The sequence below is a fragment of the Eleginops maclovinus genome, chromosome 21 (genome assembly GCF_036324505.1).
Source record: "Eleginops maclovinus isolate JMC-PN-2008 ecotype Puerto Natales chromosome 21, JC_Emac_rtc_rv5, whole genome shotgun sequence".
Classification (NCBI taxonomy): Eukaryota; Metazoa; Chordata; class Actinopteri; order Perciformes; family Eleginopidae; genus Eleginops; species Eleginops maclovinus.
Genome location: NC_086369.1, coordinates 6,650,288 through 6,673,775, shown reverse-complemented (window position 1 = coordinate 6,673,775; position 23,488 = coordinate 6,650,288). Strand labels below are relative to the sequence as shown.

At 42.7% G+C, this 23,488-nt stretch overlaps 3 protein-coding genes across 7 annotated transcripts; 1 reads left to right on the top strand and 2 right to left on the bottom strand.

The window, feature by feature from the left end:
- Nucleotides 1–635: 635 nt before the first annotated feature.
- Nucleotides 636–8,629, bottom strand: cdk13 (cyclin dependent kinase 13). Its single transcript, XM_063873761.1, has 14 exons — nucleotides 6,558–8,629; nucleotides 5,745–6,308; nucleotides 5,420–5,578; nucleotides 5,193–5,332; nucleotides 4,877–5,047; nucleotides 4,608–4,797; nucleotides 4,456–4,512; nucleotides 4,262–4,363; nucleotides 4,091–4,168; nucleotides 3,461–3,577; nucleotides 3,242–3,373; nucleotides 2,970–3,166; nucleotides 2,167–2,664; nucleotides 636–2,052 (listed from the first exon to the last, which is right to left on the bottom strand). Exons 1-14 carry the CDS (start codon nucleotides 7,700–7,702, stop codon nucleotides 1,382–1,384), a joined length of 4,221 nt encoding a protein of 1,406 aa, XP_063729831.1. The 5' UTR covers nucleotides 7,703–8,629; the 3' UTR covers nucleotides 636–1,381.
- Nucleotides 8,630–13,260: 4,631 nt separating this feature from the next.
- On the bottom strand, nucleotides 13,261–16,594 carry ralaa (v-ral simian leukemia viral oncogene homolog Aa (ras related)). Its single transcript, XM_063873893.1, has 5 exons — nucleotides 16,379–16,594; nucleotides 14,396–14,635; nucleotides 14,094–14,302; nucleotides 13,715–13,889; nucleotides 13,261–13,623 (listed from the first exon to the last, which is right to left on the bottom strand). Exons 2-5 carry the CDS (start codon nucleotides 14,507–14,509, stop codon nucleotides 13,501–13,503), a joined length of 621 nt encoding a protein of 206 aa, XP_063729963.1. The 5' UTR covers nucleotides 14,510–14,635; nucleotides 16,379–16,594; the 3' UTR covers nucleotides 13,261–13,500.
- zgc:111976 (mediator of RNA polymerase II transcription subunit 1-like) lies at nucleotides 16,427–22,514 on the top strand. 5 transcript variants are annotated; one of them, XM_063873889.1, is made up of 17 exons: nucleotides 16,427–16,730; nucleotides 17,072–17,115; nucleotides 18,123–18,198; nucleotides 18,290–18,344; nucleotides 18,468–18,594; nucleotides 18,668–18,696; nucleotides 18,798–18,869; nucleotides 18,961–19,035; nucleotides 19,211–19,287; nucleotides 19,369–19,431; nucleotides 19,974–20,109; nucleotides 20,207–20,331; nucleotides 20,413–20,534; nucleotides 20,654–20,852; nucleotides 21,317–21,406; nucleotides 21,499–21,601; nucleotides 21,765–22,514. In XM_063873889.1, exons 1-17 carry the CDS (start codon nucleotides 16,724–16,726, stop codon nucleotides 22,108–22,110), a joined length of 1,746 nt encoding a protein of 581 aa, XP_063729959.1. In that variant the 5' UTR covers nucleotides 16,427–16,723; the 3' UTR covers nucleotides 22,111–22,514. The 5 variants fall into 5 exon arrangements, with proteins under 5 accessions (XP_063729959.1, XP_063729961.1, XP_063729957.1 ...); XM_063873891.1 differs by having other exon boundaries at nucleotides 16,427–16,778; nucleotides 21,765–22,513; XM_063873887.1 differs by lacking the exon at nucleotides 16,427–16,730 and having other exon boundaries at nucleotides 16,793–17,115; nucleotides 21,765–22,511.
- Nucleotides 22,515–23,488: the final 974 nt, after the last annotated feature.

Below are 23,488 nucleotides of genomic sequence, written 5' to 3'. Positions count from 1 at the left end.
AGTACTACTAATGTCTTTAAAGCAAAACATTGGGAAAATGATTCTATTTAAATGTGCACGGGAAGCCGATTCTTTTCGAAAGCAACCCCTCTTTTGATAAAGGTGAAAACGCTGAGCGCTCTACTGACATCCACAAAATCTCATATCAAAGCTGTCATTTAGAGGGAGCATTGAGGAGGACTTGCTTGTGATCTCTGAGAAACTGTGTTCCATGCAGTTCAAAGAATTGAGTTTAAAGTGCTTGAAGATCGAGTCCGCCGGGAGCTGTCAGTTGTTGGAACGCGTTCTTTCTTCCTGACAGTCCTGATGCGTGCTGCTATCTGCTTAGCCGTGTCTCCCTTGATAAAAACTCAGCAGCGCAAACCTGCCAGTTTCTTTACATGTATATATTTTTAAAGATTCAGGATTTCATGCCACAAATACAGGAGAAATATCTGTTTGTGTTTTACTGATTTGTTCAAGGAGCTTGTCATTTTGTGTATGTTATTAAAGTCTATGTATCTTTTTGAGTGAATGACACTACTTGGAAAATGCTGGTGGTTCTATTTTGTGACACTGCCATCCAGTGGTGACATGGTTATTTATGATACAACTAAACCTTTCAATAACCCTTGTAGAAAACAAATGGACAATGATTCATTGTTGGCATTTTTTTAATAAACATTTGCCAAAGGAGGAGGGATGGAGGGAGAGGGGGGACAAGTTCATTTAGTACAAAAAGAAGAGAACATTGTTTGGGACTTGGGTCACTTTTTTTTTTTTTTTTTGTTTTGCTCATGGTTTTACAACATCTATTGGCAAAAAGGCATGTGGAATTTAAAGTGAAAAGAGCCTTTCTCCAGATCAGATCCAAGTCCTCGCAGTGTGTGTGTGGCACTCAGTCCTCCAACAGCTCCCTGCGCTGAACCCTATCAGCTGAGCCATCCTTGTTCCAACATAATCATGGCTGTCGTAAAAAGAGGACACTACTGGTCATACTCCTAATTGTGCAGATAAAGCACACCATTCATTTCCTTTTAGTAGCTAAAATAGTTTCCGCCTACTTTAGTCAGTAGTGCAAAACATTAATACTAGTCTGCCCCTGGAGCAATTACAGAAAGGCTGAGGTTTAAAAATGGACCCGGCCTGAAAAAATGTACACTCAAAAAAAAAAAGGGTAAAAGTTTAATTTAAAAGACAGCAGAATAGATTACAAAAAAATTGGAAAAATGGTATGAGCGAGAAAAGCTCCTGCAACGTACTCCACATTCCAAACGGAGGAGGAACACCTCACACAGACTGAAGTCATTACAAACTGACTGTGCATCTCCAGATTCAGCCCCCCACCCAGCTCTGCCTGAGAGGCTTCCCGCTCAAACTGAGTCCTGTAGCCTTTTGTCTCTCAGAACGGCAGGCCTCGTCCTCTGATTGTTGCCGTCGAGTTCACGTGCGGGCCGAAGCCAAGGGGTAGTGGCGGGCCCCCCACCTGGGAAGGGGAGCCCCAGGGCTGTCCTGGAGCTGGGATGGGTGGGGGAGGAGCTCCACCGTCCTTTCTAGCCATGGCGTGGTTGTACATGTGGATGGAGCTGGGGTTGGGCTGCCCCTCCACAGGTAAGGGGCTGTGATTGTACTTAAAGCGATGGTCCTTGTCCCCGCTGAACACCATCCTGCTGGGTCCCGTGGGTGGAGGGAAGGGGTCCGGGTGGGAGGGGGCCGATGAGGAGCTGGCCGCAGGTCCGCTGAACACTTCCCTCAGAGCGTGGGGCGGCAGGCCTCCGCCCAACATGTGGCCCATGTAACCGTCCCCGAAGCCTGCAGGGGTGAAGGGAGGAGGAGGTGGGTGGTGGTAGTCTCCACCGTATCCGGGCCCCTCTGCGGTAGGGAGTGGTGGGTAGTCTGGCTCCGGGGGTCTCCCTCCATCACTTCCACCTGCAGACGCGATGGGTGGAGCGTGGCCGGTCTTGGGTTCAGGCGGAGGCTGCCGGTAGTCCAGGTCAGCGTGGGGAGGAGGCTCTGGAGGCTCCGGGGGCCTCTGGTCTGGGGGCAGGATGGAGACACCACCTACTTCAGACACTGAAAGACAGAAATATAAATGTATGTTAAGCATTTCTTACTTTTATTCATTAATATTTCCTAACTTAAGACTCATTCGTTCAAAAAACAAGTCGAAATATTAGACTGGGTTACCTGGAGAGACTGGGCTGGGCTCTGGGGGCTGTTTGACCTCTGGAGGAGGAGGCTGACCCCCTGGTGCTGCTCCTGCTAGGTTAGTGCTCTCTGCCCCTTCTCCTCCATCACTCACCTCCTGCCTCTGCTGAGCCTGGAGCAGCTGAGCCAGCAGCATCGTCATGGCCGTCTGCGTGGCAGCTGCCGCCTCTCCTTCTGGAATCCCGGTCGGCGCAGACATGGGGGGTGAAGGAGGTTTGGGCATAGGAGGCGTTCGGGGCACGCCTGCAGGAGCTGTGGGCTGGGGGGGCTTCGCAGGCGTAGGTTGAGGCGGCGGCGGCTCGGCGGGGTCAGTGGGAGCGAGGACTTTGGAGAGCTGCTGTAACGTTTCCTGGTTGACCTTTGAGCCCATGGACTGCACAAACTGCGCAGTGTTCATTGAACTCTTGGACTGGCCCAGGAAGTTCAGGAGGACCGCCAGCTGCTCCTGGGTTAGCTGAGAGGTCGGGCCCTTTGGGTCTGTAAGAGCACAGAAAACTCATTCAGACATGCCTTAGTAATATTCTAAAAATCAAGATTCAAAAACAAGTTGGACCAGTCGGACTCCAGACCACGCTGATTCATCACTAGCACACTTGAGTCATAGGTGTGCGGAATGCTACACAGTCAAGTGGAAGGGCCAGCCCCTTTCTAAAAACGTGGTTCATTGTGTTGTCTATGCACCAGTCCTCCAGGGAAAAACAACACTGAGAAAATATGGACAGACAGATGAAAGTGAAGGAGTTAAAAGAAGAAAAGGCCATAGCTAACAGTAGTTAACTCACCTAGCAGTGCAGAGGCCGCTGCATTTGGAGCTTTAGTGCCTCCAGGAGCGGGGAAGCCCTGCGGAGTGTTGCTGCGGCTGTCATCCAGGCCCAGCTCCTTACGGGGCGCCTTCGGGACGGACGCTTCCTCCGGCGCCTGCTTCTGGCGCCGGCGCTTCTTACTCCACAGCTCGTGACAGTCCTGCCACAGCGGAAGACTGGAGAGAAGGAAACAGTTAAAAATGGTAGTCTTTGAACTGTACGATCAACATGTCCATGCATGCGTGACATACTCTGGCGGGGGCATCTTGTCTGGGTCCACGTCCTTCAGGAACTCGCTGCCCAGCGCTTGCTCAGCTGTGCAGCGTTTGCTGGGGTCCAGATTTAACATGTGGTCAAACAGGTCCAGGGCAGAGGGAGGGATGCTGGACCACAACAGAAAGACAATACTTCAATATAATGCACTCCACAATACTTCCTTTTCCAAATAGACGCCGTGTGCATTCACTTACAAAGCATACTCCTCTCGTAACCGTCTCCTGTACTGCTTCTTTGGTTTCATGGTGTTGAAGAAGGGGAGCTTTATCACATCTGGCCACACAGCAGGACAGGGACTGCCACATATCCGGCTAAACGATAAAAAATAATTCAGTCAAAAAGAACAGCAAAGTGTGGACATAATCTTCACTCAGATTAAGTTCATAAAACCACCAACTGATGACATGTTGCTTTAAATCACTTATAAACGTATTAGAACCTAGTTTCTCTGTTCCCATTGTAAAGGGTTGAATTAAATAAGAGAACAGATGAAATAGGACTCGTACAGTTGTGCTTATTCCAGTATATGTTGTGCATAGCTCACAGCAATAAGGATATGTACAAGTGTTCAAGGTTTTCCCAGCAGAGGCGTGAATAGATTAATCACTATCTTCACCTTTCCTCTAACAAGGTCATTCATAACAAAACAAACAGCAGCTAATGAAAACAACTGTGTTTGCGTAGCTTTGTGGGCGATCCGTGGAAAAACTTTGTATCAGTTTCTCTTCCTGTTTTAGATCTTCTCAACTGGGTGAAGCACTGTGTAAACCAGTTTGCAACCAAATTTGAAATGTGAAATTTAACGTGATTTAGCCTACAAGTACCTGATGAGCTCTAACTGGGCGAGCTCCTGATTAGCCTGGAAAATTGGTTTCTTTGTGAAAAGTTCCCCAAGGATGCATCTGTGAAGAGACAAAAGGAGATACAATTAATCATTATAACCCAGAGCGATGTTAAAACCACAACCCTTCAGTCGATATCAGTCCTGCTCTTACCCGCAGCTCCAGACATCAATAGCCGGCGTGTACCTCTCTTCTCCCAGAAGAAGCTCTGGGGGACGGTACCATAGTGTAATCACTTTATTGGTGTATGGACGACTGAAAATAAGAACAAAAAGACACGGGTTGTTTGCATAAAGAAGCAAGATTGATAGATAATTGTGACGCTAAATCTAAAACGTAGGACCCACCTCTCTTCAGAGTTGTACAGTCGAGCAAGACCAAAGTCGGCGAGTTTGATTTGACCTCTGAATAAGACGGGGAGAAAAGACAAATTAAATGTAGGAAAAAAAATCAATAAACAGATATTGTGTTACAGAGTAAAAAAGAAAAAAGGACTCACTTGTTATTGAGCAGGATATTGGAGCATTTGATATCTCTGTGCAGAAAGTTCTTCTTGTGGCAGTAGTCGAGGCCCTCCAGCAGCTGTCGCATGAAAGACTTGATGTGGCTCTCGTTGAAATGAACCAGGCCGGACTCCAGCAAACCCATCAGGTCATGGTCCATGTACTCAAACACAAGATAGAAAGCACCTGAGATAAGAGAATAAAGATTAGGATACAGAAAACCCCCCCAAAAAACAAATCAATGTCGTGTGGCGGGATCGTATACCTTTATCATTCTTGAAATCTAAGGCGTCTTCCTTGTCCGTGACGATCTCCTTCATGTTTATGATGCTCTTGTGGTTGAGTTGCCGCAAAATCTTGATCTCTCTGATGGCTGTGATTGGGAAGCCCTCCTTCTCGTTGTCCAGCCGGACTTTCTTCAGAGCCACCATCTCAGCTGTGAACCAGACGAAAGAACAGCGTAAGAGGATAACATCATGAGCTGGTCTTACCGTACAGCAGATCTGTCTCTAAGGCTATTTGCATTTCCAACAGAACATTCAAAACAAGAAAACCATAACCTCTGTTTTCCAAACACTTACCGGTGTCTTTGTCCTTAGCCTTGTACACCTGACCGTAGGTGCCTTCCCCGGTGATTCCAATGATCTCAAACTTGTCCACGCAGCGTTTGCCCCAATCTATCTCAGTCTCCTTAATCTCACCGTATCTCGGGCCACAGATTCTGGAAATCACAAGAACAAATTTCAGTGTTAGCACAGTGAATATGCAGAAGAAAAGGAGGAATAGCTCTGAGTGCACCGCAACATACTTAGGTCTTCGGCGAGATGCCTGGGACTTTTTGTCGTCGGCTGGGCTGTGCGGGGAAGACGTGCCCCCGTGAAGTTCGGGAGGGAGGGGCAAGTCGGTTAGCAGCTGACGGGCCTTCCTCTCTGACTTTTTCTTCCCTGAGATCAAGCTGTCTTTCAAGCTGATCATGGGGGAAAGAAAGAGATACAAAGACAGGGAGAGTGTAAGTTAGGCTTGATAATGAAGTTTAAGGAAATGCGTGAGAATTATGTGTCGCAACCACACACACACGCACACACACACACACACACACACACACACACACACACACACACACACACACACACCTTTCTCCTTTAGCCATGTGATCTAGAACTGTTTGGGGCAAGGACAGCGAGGACAGAGTGGAGAGCAGGGAAGCAGCGGCCCGCTCCTTGTCTTTGCTCTGTGCAGATGCTGGTGCTTTCCTTTTGTCCCGGTGTACAGAGTCATCTTTCCCCTTTCCATCTCTGATGGGCTGGGGCTCGGTGGGTCTCTTGGCTGACCTGTCAGAGGGGGACTGGGGCATGCTCAATGGGGGAGTTCTGGGACCTTTCTCCGGCGGTGGTGGTGGAGAGGGAGGGCGGCCCTTTCTGGATGTGTGATTTATCTTAGGGCTGGGTTGATGAGCTGATAAGGAACCCTTGGTTGGAGTGGAGGTGTTGCTGGAGTTCTTGGCCTTGGCGGCTGCTTCTGCTGCTTTAACCTTTTTCTGCTTACTGAGCTCAGCAGCAAGACTAGTTTTAAAGGTGAGCGTGCTCGGTGAGAGGCTGGATGGGCGACTGCGGGAGCGAGAGTGGCGGTGGCGGCTGCGAGAACGTGAAGGCCTGTTCGATGAATATGGACTTCTGCTACGTGATCGAGCAGATCGCCTAAAAAGTACAGACATGAAATGTTTACACCAATGACACATGCAGGGCTTTCACTTAAAATGCATCTAGACATAGCTTAAGTCAAGATGTTCAAACGTTTACTTTGGTTTGGGTTGAACCATTTTGACAAACTATAACAAATCTAGAACACCTTTTGTGGAAAAACTATGTTTGACACCTCATAACCCGAAAAAAAACACACAACAGCCAATATCTGAAACACACATTATCTGCTTTATAACAACTCACCTGACATCTGGACTTGGGCTCAGGGACTTCCTGTATGGACTTCGAGATCTCCTGCGGTTTCCATAAGGACTTGAACCAAACTCTCCTTGCTCATACGGACTGTGTCGGCCATAACTCGGGGATCTACGCCAGTTCGCCGGGCTCGTTGGGGATCGCTTCCTTTTGTTGCTGGAGTATGAGCTGGGTGACTTTGGCATACCATATGCACCATACCCGTCTGCATCCCGGCTATAATACGTTGAACTGGGAGACGGTCTTTTGCCCCCATAAGTTGGACTTTTTTTAGATGTTAGCTGGTTATAACCACCAGGAGACTGGTAGCTATATGGAAAGGTTGTCCCATAGGGACTTTCTGTTTTTAAACCAGGACTTCTCCTGTATGCCCTGAGGTCTTCACGATCATCTCTGTAGGATTGTGGAGCCTCTCGATATGCAGATGGGGGCTCTTTATCAGATCTTGTTTTACTTCTGTGCCCTTTTGAATCCCTTTTATCTGCAGATTGTGAGGACTGAGATGTAGATGTTCTCTTGCCATTTCTGTCACTGCTCCTTGTGGTGTCTCTGTGATTTTTAGAGCCACTGAGGCTAGTAGCACTTTTAGCTTTCGAGGAGTCTCTCTCGCGGCTCTGGCGGTCCTTTTTCCTGCCTGCCTCCTTCTCTTGCTTGCCCCTCTCTGATGGTCCCCTTGTTGGTTCGTCCTTGCTTATGACCACTGCCTGCCGGCCTCTAGGGTGACTTCGGTCTGGGGTTGCTGGTCCATTAAACTCAAAGTCAACATCGCTGAGTCGGTCAACTGAGAGCCTGTCAGCACGGGGGTCACGTTTGGGAGAGGGGCTCCCAGAGAAACGCTCTGACTGAGAACTAACGTCGTCATACTCAACCAATGTCCGAAGTTCAGCGTCTTTATCAAAAGTGCCCTTTCGATTATTACAAGGGTCTCCTGTTGTACCGGCATGCAACAAGTCTCTTCCCTTGGCCGATCTGCGTTTCTTTTTCCTAGAAGCCGATGACCGCCTCTTCTCTCGGTGTCTGTCTCGCTGAGCAGCACCGCTCCCCGGCTTGCTACGCCTGTCCTGTCGGTTAGCATTTCTCTGAGCAGAGGGGCTCCGTCCCCGACCCTCCCGAAGCACCTCTGAATTAGGCATTTACCTTCAATAAAGCCCTTTGCCTAAGATGAGAACTATCTTTATATTATATACTTTTCCTATGTTTCTTGCTGAGTCGTGGAACAAAACATTGGGCTAGCTGTGTCACAGACTAGTTGGCTAACGTTACAGTCAATTCACAATTAAGACAGCCAGCCAGCTAGCTAACGTTAGCTAAATCACAAGCTTAACATTAGCATTACAAAGCTAGCTCGTTTGAGGTTCAATAAAAAGTGAGTTACCCCTGACGGTAGTTAATCCATTACACTTGGTGCCTGTAGATCCCGTCACATACAATCCACAATATGGTGTTTAGTTATAGAGTCAGTCGGTACTCAACCATTGTATTCCAGGACGTAAATCTCCAAGATGTGCTAGCTAATGGCAGTCGGTTTAGCCAGCTAGCCTCCAACAGCTAACTGTGTCCAACTAGACAGTGGCATTCCATTTCATGGTCAAAGCACAGGCCAACGCATCTCTTCCTTTAAAATCCAGCTCTTCTGTAATGTTGCAGATCGTGCAAGCATGTATATCCATTTACCAGGTAGTGTTAAAGTTTAAGAAAAAAAAAACTCAGTCTCCTCCTCACAAACTTCTTCTCGCCTTCCATCCCACTCCAATGTGCAACAAGGAAGTGAATAACACGCGAGTTGGCTGGATAGCCGCTGCTAGCTAAGTAGCCGCTAGCACATTAGCCAGCTCGCTTTCTTTTCTCCTTGCGTTGAGTTCAATTCAACTCAGTCAAATCCAATACAAGAGTAAAAGCACGCCTGCTTCCACGTATCCCACCGGGTTGTAGCCCCCTCTTACCACCGCATGGTCCACAATTAGTGAAAGTGTTTCCGGGCAAAATGGTTGTACAATTATTTTAACTGATTTGAATAAATTGTAACTTTGTTCGCAATGTGGCTAACGGTACAACTCGCCAGGGCCCAGACAGCTTTCAAACTACAGGCCTTGTGCGTCGGTGTGAACCAATAATACCCGTATGCGTAACACAGCTCGGTGTCTACGTCATCGCCAAGGGAAACCCCTACTTTAAAAATTAAACATTTCGAAATAAATGTATCAATTTATACGAAAGGTCGAGTCTCAAATCCATCAACCAAATACTGACATAAGTAGCAAACTGGCTTTCAATACATTACATTTGGTAATAACTGTATTTGATTCTGTTATAAACATATAGCTACTTACAATAAAAGTGATGCTATATAAAAAACGAATTATTAATGAATGGTATTAAACCAAAATAAACAACGCGTCCTGCTTTCATTAGATTTCCTTTCTTACACCTGTTTTTAGAATATGTAATAAATCCCCACCTTTTAATTCAATTAAAAATCAATTAAATCTGTTTGCAGATTTGCCAGTTGTATACTAATTTCTCCCTTATCTAAAATATGTCAGCAGTAGTATGCTATTCTTTAACACTCAACTTCCACTGTTATAAAACAGCTACATATCCACATCTGTACTATGGTAAATCAATACTCCCCCTTGTTCTGCAAGCGACATGTATGCACAAAGAATCTGTTTGGTTGTGCAAACAGTGAGATAAGGGCAGCGCCAAACTGTCTGTGCTTGTGCATACATTTTATACTTCAACATCATTTGGCGTTGTAAAATGCTGCATCAAAAACTGCTAAATAACATACAAACAATAACATAAGAGTGAAAAGATATCAAACCAGAGAAGTCAATGCTTGAATAGTGTAAACACAATTATTTAAATTCACCTTTGTCTGATCACAGAAACAAAGGTCAGGGTCGGCAGGTGGTGGTATTCAGACTGTTCCCATAAATGTGAGCAGCACAACAAGCAGCCACTCCTCATTGCAATAAGTCAGGAAAACATCACACAGAAAAATCTGAATACATTTGGAAAATGTTATTAGTAATATCCACTTTATTTGCCATTTTTCAAATAACTCACAAAAATATTAACTGAAATGTAAGCTTCACCTCTTGCATTCACTAACAGATAGACAGACGGGCTACATTAGTGGTTATGTTCAAAATAAGTAAACATGAAGAAACATTTTGATGATGTCATACATACAAACAACCATCCAAACTTAGACATAGATCATTTTCTTTCTTCCGAGGGTATTTCAATAAAAGTAAAAGTTACTTCAACACCCAGAAGCTCATAGCTTTCACACAAATATCAGTTTAGTATCACCCTTGAAAATATTTGGGCCATCGAATCTATTAACATGAGGTCAAAGAAAAATAGTTATTGAGTGTTTTCTTCTGAAAAAAAAGCACTGGAACAAGAATTAAGACTGTGTTAAGCCAATGTTAGAGTAAGCAAGCACTATGGTGGTCACTTTACCAAAAGTAGCTTCTGTAATCTTTAACAATGCAGACACACAGCAGTTCATGTAATGGCCATAAGCTAAGGAAGGCTACCAGACTGTGATTATAACTCTACATGTCAGTTTCTGCAACATGTCAACCATCAGATGTGTTTCAATCATGTATATACTAGAGCCCTTAGAGCAAATTAACCCAAACTACTTTCTTAACATTCTATTGCCATAAGTCCCCAACATCTTGGGTTTGCGTCACATATCTTTAAACTCCAAATCCCTCTACAGTGTGCTTTTCAGTTAACAAGAAATACCACAGACATTCTTTTGCATTACTGTCGTTTTTGTACAATTTACACAGTGACATATATGACAATCAAAGCCTGTAATCCAAACCAGGAATAAGTTAGTGATAATGTTAAAGGAATCCACTTGATTTATTTTTAAACGTTTTTCTAAGCTGAAATGCTTCTAGTGCACTCACTGAAACTTTGTTGAAGTGTTCCCCAGTTTCATATTCTCTTCCAATGCAATAACATCACTCTTTTGCATAGCCTCCAGTGTTGGACATCCTATTTGTTGAGGAAATCCTGTAATGTAAATGGTGGAGCTGTTGTTGTTAGCAACGTGTCACACACACACAAACATTTACTCTGGAGTGAAACGAGGCAACACTTTCTGAATCACGGTCAGCCTTTGAAAAATAAATTACTTTAAATAAGTTAAAAGAAAAAGAGAGGATCTGTCATAAAGGGAAAGTAAGAGAATCGAGGGGCAGATTTCACAGTGTAGTTTGGTCGATGCAATTTTAGGTGCTATGAAATTCTTATTTTGCCAATTTTGACACTGCTAAAATATTATAACATGAGCTACAAGAAGAAATTCACATATTCAGTGTTTCATGAAGATGTAAAACGACAGCTTTTTTTAAAACTGGAAGCCTTGCACAAAATGTAACAAAAAGGTAAAAAAAGTAGACCGACAACTCTGCACATCATGGCAGGCTAAGATTACAGGCAAACAGGAAGGGTATGGGGCTGGGGGGTGGGTCACATTCACAATGGACAGAGGCAACAGTGATGCACTGTACATGAATAACTGAATCCCTCCTTACTTTACCCCAGGTCCTTCACAATTAAATTCCTCTTTGCCAAAGACAAAATCACTGCTGTGCTTCCTTCCTTCCTTCCTTCCTTCACTATAGCACGTTGTCAGTCAGTTCCATTAATAAGTGGGCACTTGTTTGTAATAGCTAGCATTTTTCTTTGGTGACTAAGAGTAACTTTTCTGGACAGGTAACACCTCTCTCCTATCAAGCCTGCATTCATTTTGAAATTCTTCGTTTTTCCCACTTAAGTCCCAATTAAGAGAATGTTGTGATTAATAGTCTGAGCCAGGAAAAGTTAAATTGGCAAAATAAATCTTTACATGACTTAAAGCAATTTCTTTAATCAACATTAGGTTGTGTTTAGAAACAGCATGTAAAGGATGTAGTGTTATGGGATCGCCTTTTATCAGAGCACCAGGCAGTCCTTTATCGCAAACAAAAAAAGGCAATGAAAGAACCAGTGACTAGTACGAGTTAAACTTCTGAATTGTTTAGTTGAAAGAAGTTTAAGTGATCCCTCACAGATTTTAGGGTAAAGATCAGTTGTGCATTTGAGGACACAAAGGGGAAAGAAAGGTGAAACATGACTGCGCTCATCTTACTAGAGGACATAAAAGAGATGGACTTCACAGTTAAAAAATGTGGTCATAACCTTAACACGTAAAAAAAATCCAGGTGTAAATCAACAAATAGAACTGGAGTCAAGTTTTGACTAACAACCTTTCAATTGAAATGCTTCATAGATTCACCAGTGCAACATACATTTCCTTGGTGGCACTGGAGTCTGGGTTGACACTACATAGCTGGGTCTGTTCACTTACCAATCTCCACTTACAATTTCCCCATTCAAACCTTGGCTCTGACCCTATCACCTATTGTCTGAATATATTATACACATCAAACTTTACAAAGAAATGTTGCGTAACATTTCAGGGCTTAAGCCCCGTGTCAAGCGTAGGCCTACATTAAAGACCTCATGACACGTGGAAAATAAAGTAATATACATACACACATTGAAAGTACACATACAAAATAGTCACTTGAAGTTGGTTTTAATCATTATGATAGAGAAATTGAGTTTGTACGGCCTTTTAAAAGTGCGATTTTTGCGATCTGCTACCGACCTTCCTATTAGTCAGTCACATGACCTATGACGTACACTCCGGAACGGCTCCTTGGTCAAGACACTATCCCACCTGTCACTCACGACTATCCTGACACCTGTCAACAACATGGATTCTGACAACTCCGATTCATCCTCGGATCCTGACACATTTTTCGAAGTGGCAGAGTCCGACCCAATGCTGGAGGACAATGTGAGGGGCGTTATGCCCTATAGATACGAGCCATACTTGGATGAGTTGGAGCCACAGGGTTCTACGGAAAGTTCGGATGGCGAGGCAGAAGGCGCTGTTGGTGGTGCTGCTGTGGCAGACGGTCGGATGCCTATGGATTTTGGCAGACTACAGCACGTGGAATGGTAACTTCCTTCTTGTTCACTTTTCTGACAATGAACACTCCGTAAGATATTGTACTTTGTAATATCCACCACAACCAGCGTTTGCACCAGCGAGCATGTGTGTGTGCAGTCTGCCTCCTCACCTCCCAGAATTAGCCAAATAGTCACCATTACTAGCCTACAGGAAAAAAACGCTACGCAAACCTAAAACAAACCTTGAGACATATGACTTTTTGCTAAAACTGAGGTGAACTAGCTGAATAGGCAAGCTTAGATTACAGGCAACTGAAGGTTCAGGGCTGGGGGCCACATTCACAATGAAGAAGCAAAGTGTTTACATGCAAACAACTCCTCCTTTATTTACCCATTTCCATATTAAAATTTTATCCAAAGACAAAATACGTGCCTCTCTTCCTTCCCAAAATGAGCCACGGTTGTCAGTCGGTTCCATATACGGGGCACTGTGTTAGTGCTCGTGTTTTCGGGAAAAGAATTGGAAGCAAACCTCTTCCGTAATCAACCATGCCTTCATTGGATTCGGTTTTCTCCTCTTTCAAAAGAGCATGTGGATAAAGTTACAGAACGTACACTTGGCAATATTCTATATGCTTAGCAATTTCTTCAAACCAGTTGTGTCCTTAAAACACTTGTTGGTCTAGGGATGTTCACACATCCATGTATTACACTCTGTAAGGTGGCCAGAGTAGGAGAGGGTACATAAATGATTTGGAGTGTCAGCACATAAAAAGTTAGAGCTATAATATAAATGGAGTGCCACCTTACTACTCCCTGACACACGGTCAGATGTCCTGTTAGCCAGGAACAGAAAGTCATGGTCAGGTGTGGGCACAAAATAAATGCAAAAGTCTGAGAAATGTATATGTACATCAGCAGCTACCCTGCCCTTTTTTTACCACTATAAAATACAACATCTCTCTCGAATTCTCTTGGCCAAACTTTTACTTTTCTTCTTCCCGTTTTTCTCTTTGCTGTCCTCCATTTTCCTCGCTCGGATCTCCCTCATCAGGTCAAAGAACACCTGTAAGAAAAGCACAACATATAGTAGCTCGGTTTGCTGATAATAAATGCAGTTAACACATTTAGCGAGATGCTAAGCTAGTCAAGCGTACCTTGTCAACATTAGCTCGGGTTTTGGCTGATGTCTCCACATAGCACACGCCCCACTGCTCAGCACGTGCCTTCGCCTCCTCTGCGCTAACCTGCCGTCGGTCGTCCAAATCCGATTTGTTACCAACCAAGAGGAACGGAACATTCTCATCCTCCTTCACTCGCAGAATCTGCTCTCTGCAAAAAGAGAAATGTCATTCAGTCATGAATTATTTAAATAAACAGGCGTGCTGAAACGTACGAGGTTAAACAGTAGAAAATACAGCCTTTTAATGATGTTCCCAAATGCCAAAGGAGCAAAGACTGTTTATGCATTTTAGCAGGGGAATGATACATAATGGATGGAAAGCTGCCTTGGTGTAATATTTTAGGCTGCTGGACCTGAAGTCAACTGTTGCTGCAAAGGATTCCAGTTCTGTGATGGAAAACACGCAGAGGAAACCCTCGCCGCTGCGGAAGTAGTTATCTCGAATGGCTGCATAGTCTTCTTGTCCAGCTGTGTCGAGGATGTCAATCTGTACCTCCTCTCCGTCCAGCACCACCTTCTTTCTGTAACTGTCTGCTTTGGTGGGCTCATAGTCTTCAACAAACTACACGGGGGAAAATATAACAACTGTCAATTTAAAAAGAAACCCTTTCTACCTTAACATCTTTTTAATTGACTTGTTGTGCAAGTTGCTCACCTCATCATACATGAACTGGAGTGTGAGGGCTGATTTCCCCACTCCTCCACTGCCCACCATTATCACTTTGTGAAGGGCTAGAGAGTTCTGCCCCTTGGGCTTAGCAGCTGCCATGGCTCTGTCTACGGGGAGATCCGGGTTTGAAAAGGATAAAGTTCAAGGTGAAGCTGGCGGTGCAGGGAAGGATTGTGAAATGTAGACCGTAAAATACTGCTGCAACAAAGGGCCGAATGATAATTCCTGTAGAAAAAAAGAGAGAAGAACTCCTTAGATATTTCATCATTATTTCCCAGGCTCTAGATTACATTTCTGCAGGTAGATACCCAGAGTTCATTGTGTCCCATAGTAATACAATAAAACTAGTGCAGATGATAATAATCAGGTTAATTGGTTAAGACTACAGCAAGATGCTCTGTTGTTATAATGACCGCTGGCACTCGATTGATGCATTAGAAACAGCTCAATAGTCACTATTTAAATATGACCACTTCTCCCTGAGTCTGCAGAAAGACTTCCCTTAACATAGCTATAGTGACTATACCAGTGAGTCACAGAGACAAAGAAGTCATAGGAACAGATTTCTTTACTCAAAGATAAAGAATACTGATACATTGATTTGGGTGACCCAAACAAAATTACCTGCAGAAACATGAAAAAAACGTCTTCCAGAACGTGAATTATCCTTGTGCATATTTTGTAACCGGTGTTAACATGCTAGATGTCAGACAACCGTAAATAAATGCAAAAAGACAGCTTCCTTTGGGAAACCCAACAACGTTTATGACCTATGGATAAACAAACCTATCTACTATACATCTTGACAAACACTAGGCAAATTCCACTAACCTAAGAGAAACCTGTGAAAGCCATTTAGGAAAGAAATATAACTTGTTTTAAAGCTTCTGCATAACATCTGGCAGTATTTCCCAAACTTTGACAAGACAGGATCAAATCTGACATACGCCAAAGCCATTTAGTGGTCAGTATTTCATACTGGACCGACTATGGGAATACCATGATGTCCAGAATTGTGTGTTGATGCATTTTCCCTATCACAGGCCCACCCAGACTTCTGAAAATCAGGGATTAAAATGGGAATACAGCCAATAGGTCATTAAACAAATTAACAAAGGGAGTGTATGCAGTTAAAGTCAATATTTACGATGTAGTGTAGGAAGCAGTATCCTTTAACTAAACCATTTTAAAACCCAATAATGTAAAGGTTTCTCTTAAATATAGTATTGAGAAAGGGCCATATGAAGTTGTAAAGTTATATGGGATCAATATATGCGATATTCTGTATGTAAGGCAAGTTAAAGTCTTTAGGACACGCTGACAATTAGGACAACAGCAAGTATCTAGGTATAGGACCTCAAAATAGTGATTTTCTTAAACGTTGTATTACGTTTCATCTATAGACTGTATAACACACGCTAAACAATGTATTTATGATTATGAAACTGGGTAAATAACGCGAAAAGCAATGGCACATCCAAGAAAACGAAACCATGTTCTATGTTGTAAGCTTTGACAATTCTGCCTCATCATTTCAACAACAAACGACTGAAATAATGAATGAAAACGTGCTAATGCGCTAATGATCATGTTAACTTATTAGCAAGTAAGCTGGGGACATGTCAACAGCAGGTAATCAAGCTAGCAGGTGCAGAGGGTGGTGTGGCTAACAAGCTAACTAACACACCTGGCAAGTTTACGTCAGCTGGACATTAATTAACATGTGAGGAAGTCGAACATGACGGTAGCAGCTCAGATAACACACAAAAGACAAATCATTAAAATATGATACTTAGAAACAGATGTTGAATCGATCCTCTTTAGCCAACTAGGGTGGCCACACAGGCAAAATGGCTAGCAAGCGATAACAAGCAGCTAATCACAACTAAAACGTAAAAATAAATGAATAGCAAACATGGCCGCAGCAAGCTTTACAACACTTGCATTCGTATGAATAACGAGACCTACCGTTAAATGAAACAGTATTCGCCTTGGCACGGCGTTTGACGAAGGTTGAATTATGGTGGCAGAATGAGAAGTCTCAGTTAGCTACTTGTTAGCTCATGGCTAGCTCCCTAGCTACCTCCAGAGACTTCAGCAGCAGACTGAGTGCACATCCTGTGGGGCTTGGCTCTGTCTGACAACGCCCGCCCGCATGGGAGAACCAGACAACACCTCAGCTTCACTTTTTGTGCCAATGTCACATCAATTTCGCACTAATATTAACATTTCATCATTATTAATAGTATTTCTGAGTGTTTTTAGTGATTTGGTTGCGTGGTATAACATAAAAAAATTACATGCAGTGGATAAATGCATGGTAATTGATTAATTGATAATCAACATAAATGTTAGCACGTTTGTTCAGGTAAAAACCCTCTGTCAATTCAATAAGAGTAACGAAGGCTTCAAGAGCAAGATCATGTTGATTTAAAAGTTCCTGTTTTCATTAACAGACATTTATTATTGATTTCAAACACAAAAAGTAGTTATATATTTGTTTGTAACCCAAAAATATGATTTAAAAGTCCCTAAAATTGATTAACATCGGTTTTAAAAGATGTGGATGTTGTAGTATTATGTTTTCAGTATTCCTCCTTCTGTAGGCAAATGCTCTAGCCATGAAGTCCATAATCTCTGAACTGCACTTGAAATTTGCAGAGAAGTCATGGAAAGAAACCTTTCAGCTTGTCCGAAGATGCATGGTAAGAAACTGCAATTTAAAAAAAACTATCTGTTTCATTCTCATTTTAGTTTGCTACCTTTTCTTTAAATTCACATAGAAAAACTGGAGTTCAGATCAAATTCCCCTTGTCCTGGTTATTTGAAGGTATGATCTTTTGTTTGTTAAAAGCAGCCAAATTAGATGATTAAAAAAAGATTTGTACTTTATACTACAGTGCTTATCTCATATGTGAGGGCTTGCTCACTGGTCAGGAACTGGTGTGGCCACGCACTGAGCTCATCTATCCTGAAACACACAAGTCTTTGTTGTTTCATCAGTTTGTGCATTGACGATTATTTGGATTCCCTTCAACCACATCGCATAGTGTGAGTAGGGAGCCTATTTGGAACAAAACAAAGTTGTCTTTTTAAAGGTTGCCTTTGGGCTTTGGCTATATCTCTGTATTTTTATACCATTCAGATGCAAATCATTCTGCTACAGGTTTAGGACCCAAAATGCAAAGCCTTTCACATTCTGATGTCTTTTACGCTGACCAAAAAGTGTTGATAATGCTTCTAAATGGGTTTTGCGCTGCTATGCAGAATTGTATGCCGAGCTTACGAGAGGGTGTGTTTCTCTTTTAGATTTCTCATGGGTGGTGCAGCGGGTTAGACGGTCCTTTTGGATTAATATTAAGAGGAGCTTGGCAGTGGTCCGTGTCGTAAAGAAACTTGATTACTTGGTGCACTGAAATGATGTGTTGACCAAAGGGATAAGACAGCCAGACCTAGTCATGCAGTTTTTGCCAGCAGTGATGCTGATGAGGAGCTTATAGACCCATGCCTCTCAGAAATGTCAGTGTTGATTTTACAAACTCAGGCGTGGCAGCCTCCCATGGTGTTTTAAAACATACCCATCCCAAAGTGCAAAGCTTCCAAAAGTCTACATTGGTGACATGGGAGGGGCTGTGAGCACCAGAGACTGTTACACAAGGACGATTACACAACTGGTTCATTGTTGTTTTTACTTCCCTTTGTCCCCCAATAGGACAAACCCAAAGATGCCTCCAAACCATGTGTGCCGCTGCTTAGATCCCTGGAAAGGCTCCAGGAAGTGGCTAATGGTAAACAAACAATAAACCAATAATTCGGTGTACGATGGTACATACAATATAATACTCTACCTGTGTGTAAGTCTGCATCTCTATATTTCAGTGTCCTCTATGAATACCATGAGGTCTCGTCTGGAAATGATTGCCAAACAACAAGGGTATTTATAGGGCTTTTGATATGCGACTGAATGCCCTACAAGAACCTTTTTTTTAACAGGCTCATTCTATAGCTTAATTTCGTTTGTAATAATACTTGTTGGCACACATTTTCTCCTCCCTAGAATGGGCTTTCACATCACTGAGGCCACATGCTACCTGACAGCTGATTTGTTTTACCTGGAGGTGGTGTTGCTGCCGTGTGGCAGGGCGGATGAGGTCAAAGTGGCCCCACATGGAGGGTCCCCTGTTGTAAGTGGAATAGACTGCAAATTACATTACTCGCCTTTAATCTGCGTGGTAATAAAATGCCGTTTTCCTCCAGCCCAGTGAGTCCTTTTTGCAGCTGCTGAAGTAAGTTAACAAAATGAGAGAAATGTTGACATTGAGCTTGATGCAAAAATATGACTTTGTGCCATTGAAATTATTACAGAGATATGTTTTTCTGGGCACAGGTTAAAGAAATTCTCTGAGTTCGCCATGAAGTTGGCAGACCTGTTCACCCAGTACAACATCCCTGGAGACAGGTAATATACTCTTAAAATGTTATTTAGCTGTTAACATGTTGGCCTTCTTGCAGTCATTTAACTTTGATATGCATTTGTCTTACTCTCTCAGTGACCAGAAATTAAAATTGTTTGCATCTTTGCAATTCCTTGGAAAAGACTTGGAGCAAATGTCACTTTTACCATGGTAAGTCACCTAAAAACACTAATACCTCAAAAGCTGCTTCAAGCATAAATGCCAAATTCTTTCTGGCTCAGGCTTCTCTTATAGAAAACATGCTGCTTGTTTCAGCATATAGCAGTTAACTGTATATTTTTGATATTTCATAGAAAGCACTAATAACAATGTTGTCTGCTTTTAGTGTGCCTATTGACACTGACCCCCAAGGTGACATGATTAACAATGGCAGACTTGGGTGTCTAATCGTTGGAAAAGCAGGTATATATAATGCCAAGAAAACAAATAACACAAGTTATCCAAACATCTGTTTGTCAATTGACATTTCATTTTTCACTTTAGATTGCCCTCTGTTTATCCAGTTCTATTCCCATCCAACTGATGGAATGAAGACCTCTGATTTACGTAAGATTTTGGTCTCTACCAATGAAACTTCTTCCCTTTTTATAAATGTTTGAATGCATTATACTCATTCTTATTTGAGTGTTAAGTATGTAATAGGGCCCACAACACTTCCCAAATCCATTTCAGTAAGACAACTGGATTTTGTATTAAAAGTTTACTAAAATAATATGTTTACAAATGCAAATGAGGCAGATAAATATCAAATCTACGCTTATTTGCATACATTTTAAAAACCTATATCTGAACATTAAATATAGCTAGGTACAATCTTATTATTTATTCATTTTGACATTGAGATTTTTTACAGAACAAATGTTAAATATGTGTTTGAATCGTTACATAAATCAGAACATACATCAACAGATCTAGAATACATGTTTAGGTATAAAATGCATATAAATCAGACTATGAATGAAAGCTAAAACATTTACAGTGAAATATGCAATTGAGCTATTATCCAAAGCTAACTTGAATTTGGGAGAAATCTACAGACGTGAATGGACCAAATGTAGTTGTTTCTTTTTTAAATCTCTTTTCTTTTTAAGAAGAAGAAGCAAAAATGACTGATGGAGAGACGGTGGTGCAGGCAGCACTGGTGACGGTTCATGTCAGTGATGTGCCTTGCAAGCTTCAGACAGCCTCTGTGATCCCACAGCCTCCACAGCTGGATCCCCGGGGGTAACATGTTGCTGTCTAATCTCTCACTCGACAGGATACATTTCATTTTACACCCCACAGTGAATGTGAATGCTGTTTTTATGCTCCTCTGTGGCAGTTATCCTGTGTCCCTGCCGTTAGGTGAGATGCCGTGTGAGGTGCTGCCTGCATGCTTTCTCCTCAAACTGCAGCCGGCAATACCAATGATGTTCCCTTTCGTAAACAAGCTCAAACAAATAACAGGTTAGTTTCCACTTTTACAATGAATAGTCCCCCAGCCTAAGCTCATCCCTTGCTCTCTTGTCCCCCCTCTATATTTCATAGATGTGATCATACCAGATGCTGACCTGCAGTGGGCAGCCTTACCCAAGCTTCTTATGAGTAGTTCACCAAGTGCAAAAATCCACAGGGAGACATTAGAGGAGCAGGATACTATTTTTACGGCGGTATGTATGATAACATTTGTGTTACGCTCAAATTGAAAGGTAACTGGGTTCATCTCAAGCTACATTATTATGCAGGCTATTAGATTCACTCTAAGGGAATCAATCCTGTTTCTGTCCAGCCTCTTCCTGGTAGTGTGATGCACCGTTATATCCTCCCTGGAGCTGCATGGGAGGTGCCCGCCCTAAGAGGGACCGTGGTGGACAGTATTCCCTTCACCCACCCGGCCCATGTACCAGCCCTACTGGAGCTGCTTCGACATCAGTGTGCCATCAACACCCTGCTGAGGAGCTGTATGACCTCTCAGTGTACAGGAACAGGTAGCATTAAGTTGGGTTAATAAACACACCGACAACAATAGAAAGAGAAAGAAAAAAGGAGGGCGGGACCAGTCATGGATCACAAGTTAAAAACAGTTTTACATTTGTGAGGATTTGAAAGTGGGGAGTGAGGTAGAAAGTCTGAGTTGTAATGAGAGGGAGTTCTAGTGGGCGGGGGCAGCAATGGAGAAGGCCCTGTCCTCCCACAAGTCCAGTGCTTGGACCGGATTAGGAGGATGAATAGTTTGTCTGAGGTTTTAAAGTAAGAGTATGAGGTCAGTGCGGTAAAAGAGATTGAAATTGCGGAGGGCTTTGACGGGGATGAGTCATAGATTTGGTAGAGGTATAGGACAGGGTTTCATCAGCATAACGGTGGAAATGCATCCATGGTGGGGTACGTTGTGATAAGAAGCATGTAGAAGAAGATATGATGGTTTAATCATGGATTCTGCCCTCTGGGTCAGACTGTGACCAGCACTTTGAAGTGCGTCCTGAGTCTGAGACCAGCTTTTCCGTGACCTTCCAGCGACCTCACTCTGACTCCCTCGTTGTTTGTGAGCATTTCATTATCTACGTCAACATTTAATTTATTAAGCCACAAGTGTAGATGTTTATGACTTATTTTGTATTTCTTCGATTGACACAGTGCTGGTGAATTTATCCGATGCTCATCAGATTACCTGCACTTTGTTTGGGGCAGGAATAGGGGACCCCTCTTTGGAAGAAAACCTCTCCTCTATTATGAAGAAGTATGTATTCAAAAGTGATATCTACCCCGTACTTTTCTGCTGTTAGAGGATGATGATACCTAGGTTGAACATCTTTCATGCACAAGTTTAAAATGTCTTGAGCCTAAACAAGATATGAAAATGAGCTCAACTTTGCTTTCTTGGATTGCGGCCTGTGTCTCAGGTCCATGTCCATGCCTCAGGCCTTGAGGACATTGTTCCTCAAGCTGGAGGAGATCACCCCGGCCCCACTTTCCGCCAGCCCTGAGGCCCCAACAGAGGCTGAAAATGACCACTCGGCTCCCACGAGTACCGCTGTGTCAGACACCAACGGTGCCTTGACCATGTTCTCCCAGAATGCAGCTGTGCCAGAAGACGACTTCAGCGCTTCTGATTCGGCCTGCTATGCCAAGTCTGAGCTCCTTCCTGAAATAAACTCCAGTCCTGCTGTCAGCCCTTACCCTTTTGCTCCTGGGGGTGTGTTTTCACACTGGATGACCAATAATGGCCACCTGTCAGAGCTGAGCTGAAACTATGTTTACACGTGGTGAAATTTCGTTTTTAAAATGTCACACTTAAATAAATATATTGGTTAAGCACATTTTCCTCAGTACTGTATCACTACTTTAAAACATATTGTGTGTAACTTGCCAGCTATAGATGCTGACGTTTTTAATCCAGTTAGTGTGATCACATCCATCTCCTACAGAAAGCTGAAGTGTTTCTTACTTTGCATTCCAGTGTGGCAGAAATTGCTGCCTGTAAAGGTTTTGAGGTTTGGCATTTGACCTCTCTCAGACAGCCAAGAGCCCAGTTGATTGGTACCATGTGAGCCAATCAAACATTGTAAAAGTGCATTCTTGAAGGCTCATTAGAGTAAAGAGATCGACACCATAAACATTAAAGTCAGGAATGGCTGTTCTGTAAGGAAAAACAATAACAATGGGTAGGGTCTGATTTTGATCAGCATAAAATACTACAGACGTGCCATGACTTCAATCACACTCCAAATTCTGAGTGAAAAGTGTAGTAATTCAATACATCTCCATCTTGCCGGGTGACAGCCATGACATCTTTCATAATGTAAAATACTTTTCAAGAATAGTAAATGTGCAATTTGGTGTACTGTAGCTTTGACCTCTTTCCATGATCTAAAACTATTATCATTAGACCTTTTCAATTTTAGAATTTGTAGAGTTTAACTTAATCCATATCCCATTCAAAAAATCTTCAAATCAAGAGATGCGAGCTCTGGTGTTAAATGTCCTGCTTTTGTAGTTGTTAAAGACGTGCAATGTTTATATTCCTTCCAGATAATTGATGGAGATATATGCTGGACATATTTTAAATACTTGATAACATATTTTCCACTGTAAAGAATAACATTTAAAGTTCAAACTGAAACTCTTACAGCCACTTCACTAGATTCTGACCCATATTTCCTTGGAAAAATGAAATGTTAAAGTTCATGATCTTTTTGACATTGTACTGCAAATCTTATTAGGGAATATAAGTCACCATAGACCAAAATACACCATTATCCTTTATATATCTGCATGCTGTGTGCATTTAGAAAGGAATTTCCACTTCTATCTAGAATATTAAGTCACCTGTCATCAGCAGACAACTGGCTTTGTCCGGCGACTTTACTTCTAGATATCCAATGACCTGGATGATTGCTATTCATAGGCACATTCCCACATGTGTGGTTAAACCATTCTCTTCTGTCAGCAGGCCTATATCCTCAGAATATTCAGGAGATTATGTGACCTTAATTCTGATTCGCTGAGTGTTAATCTCTTGATGTCACACCTGTGATGACATAATGCTTAAATATTAATGAGGTATAAGGGGAAATAATTGAATGGGATTGTTGAATGATTCCATTAGGTCAACCATAGACTTTGG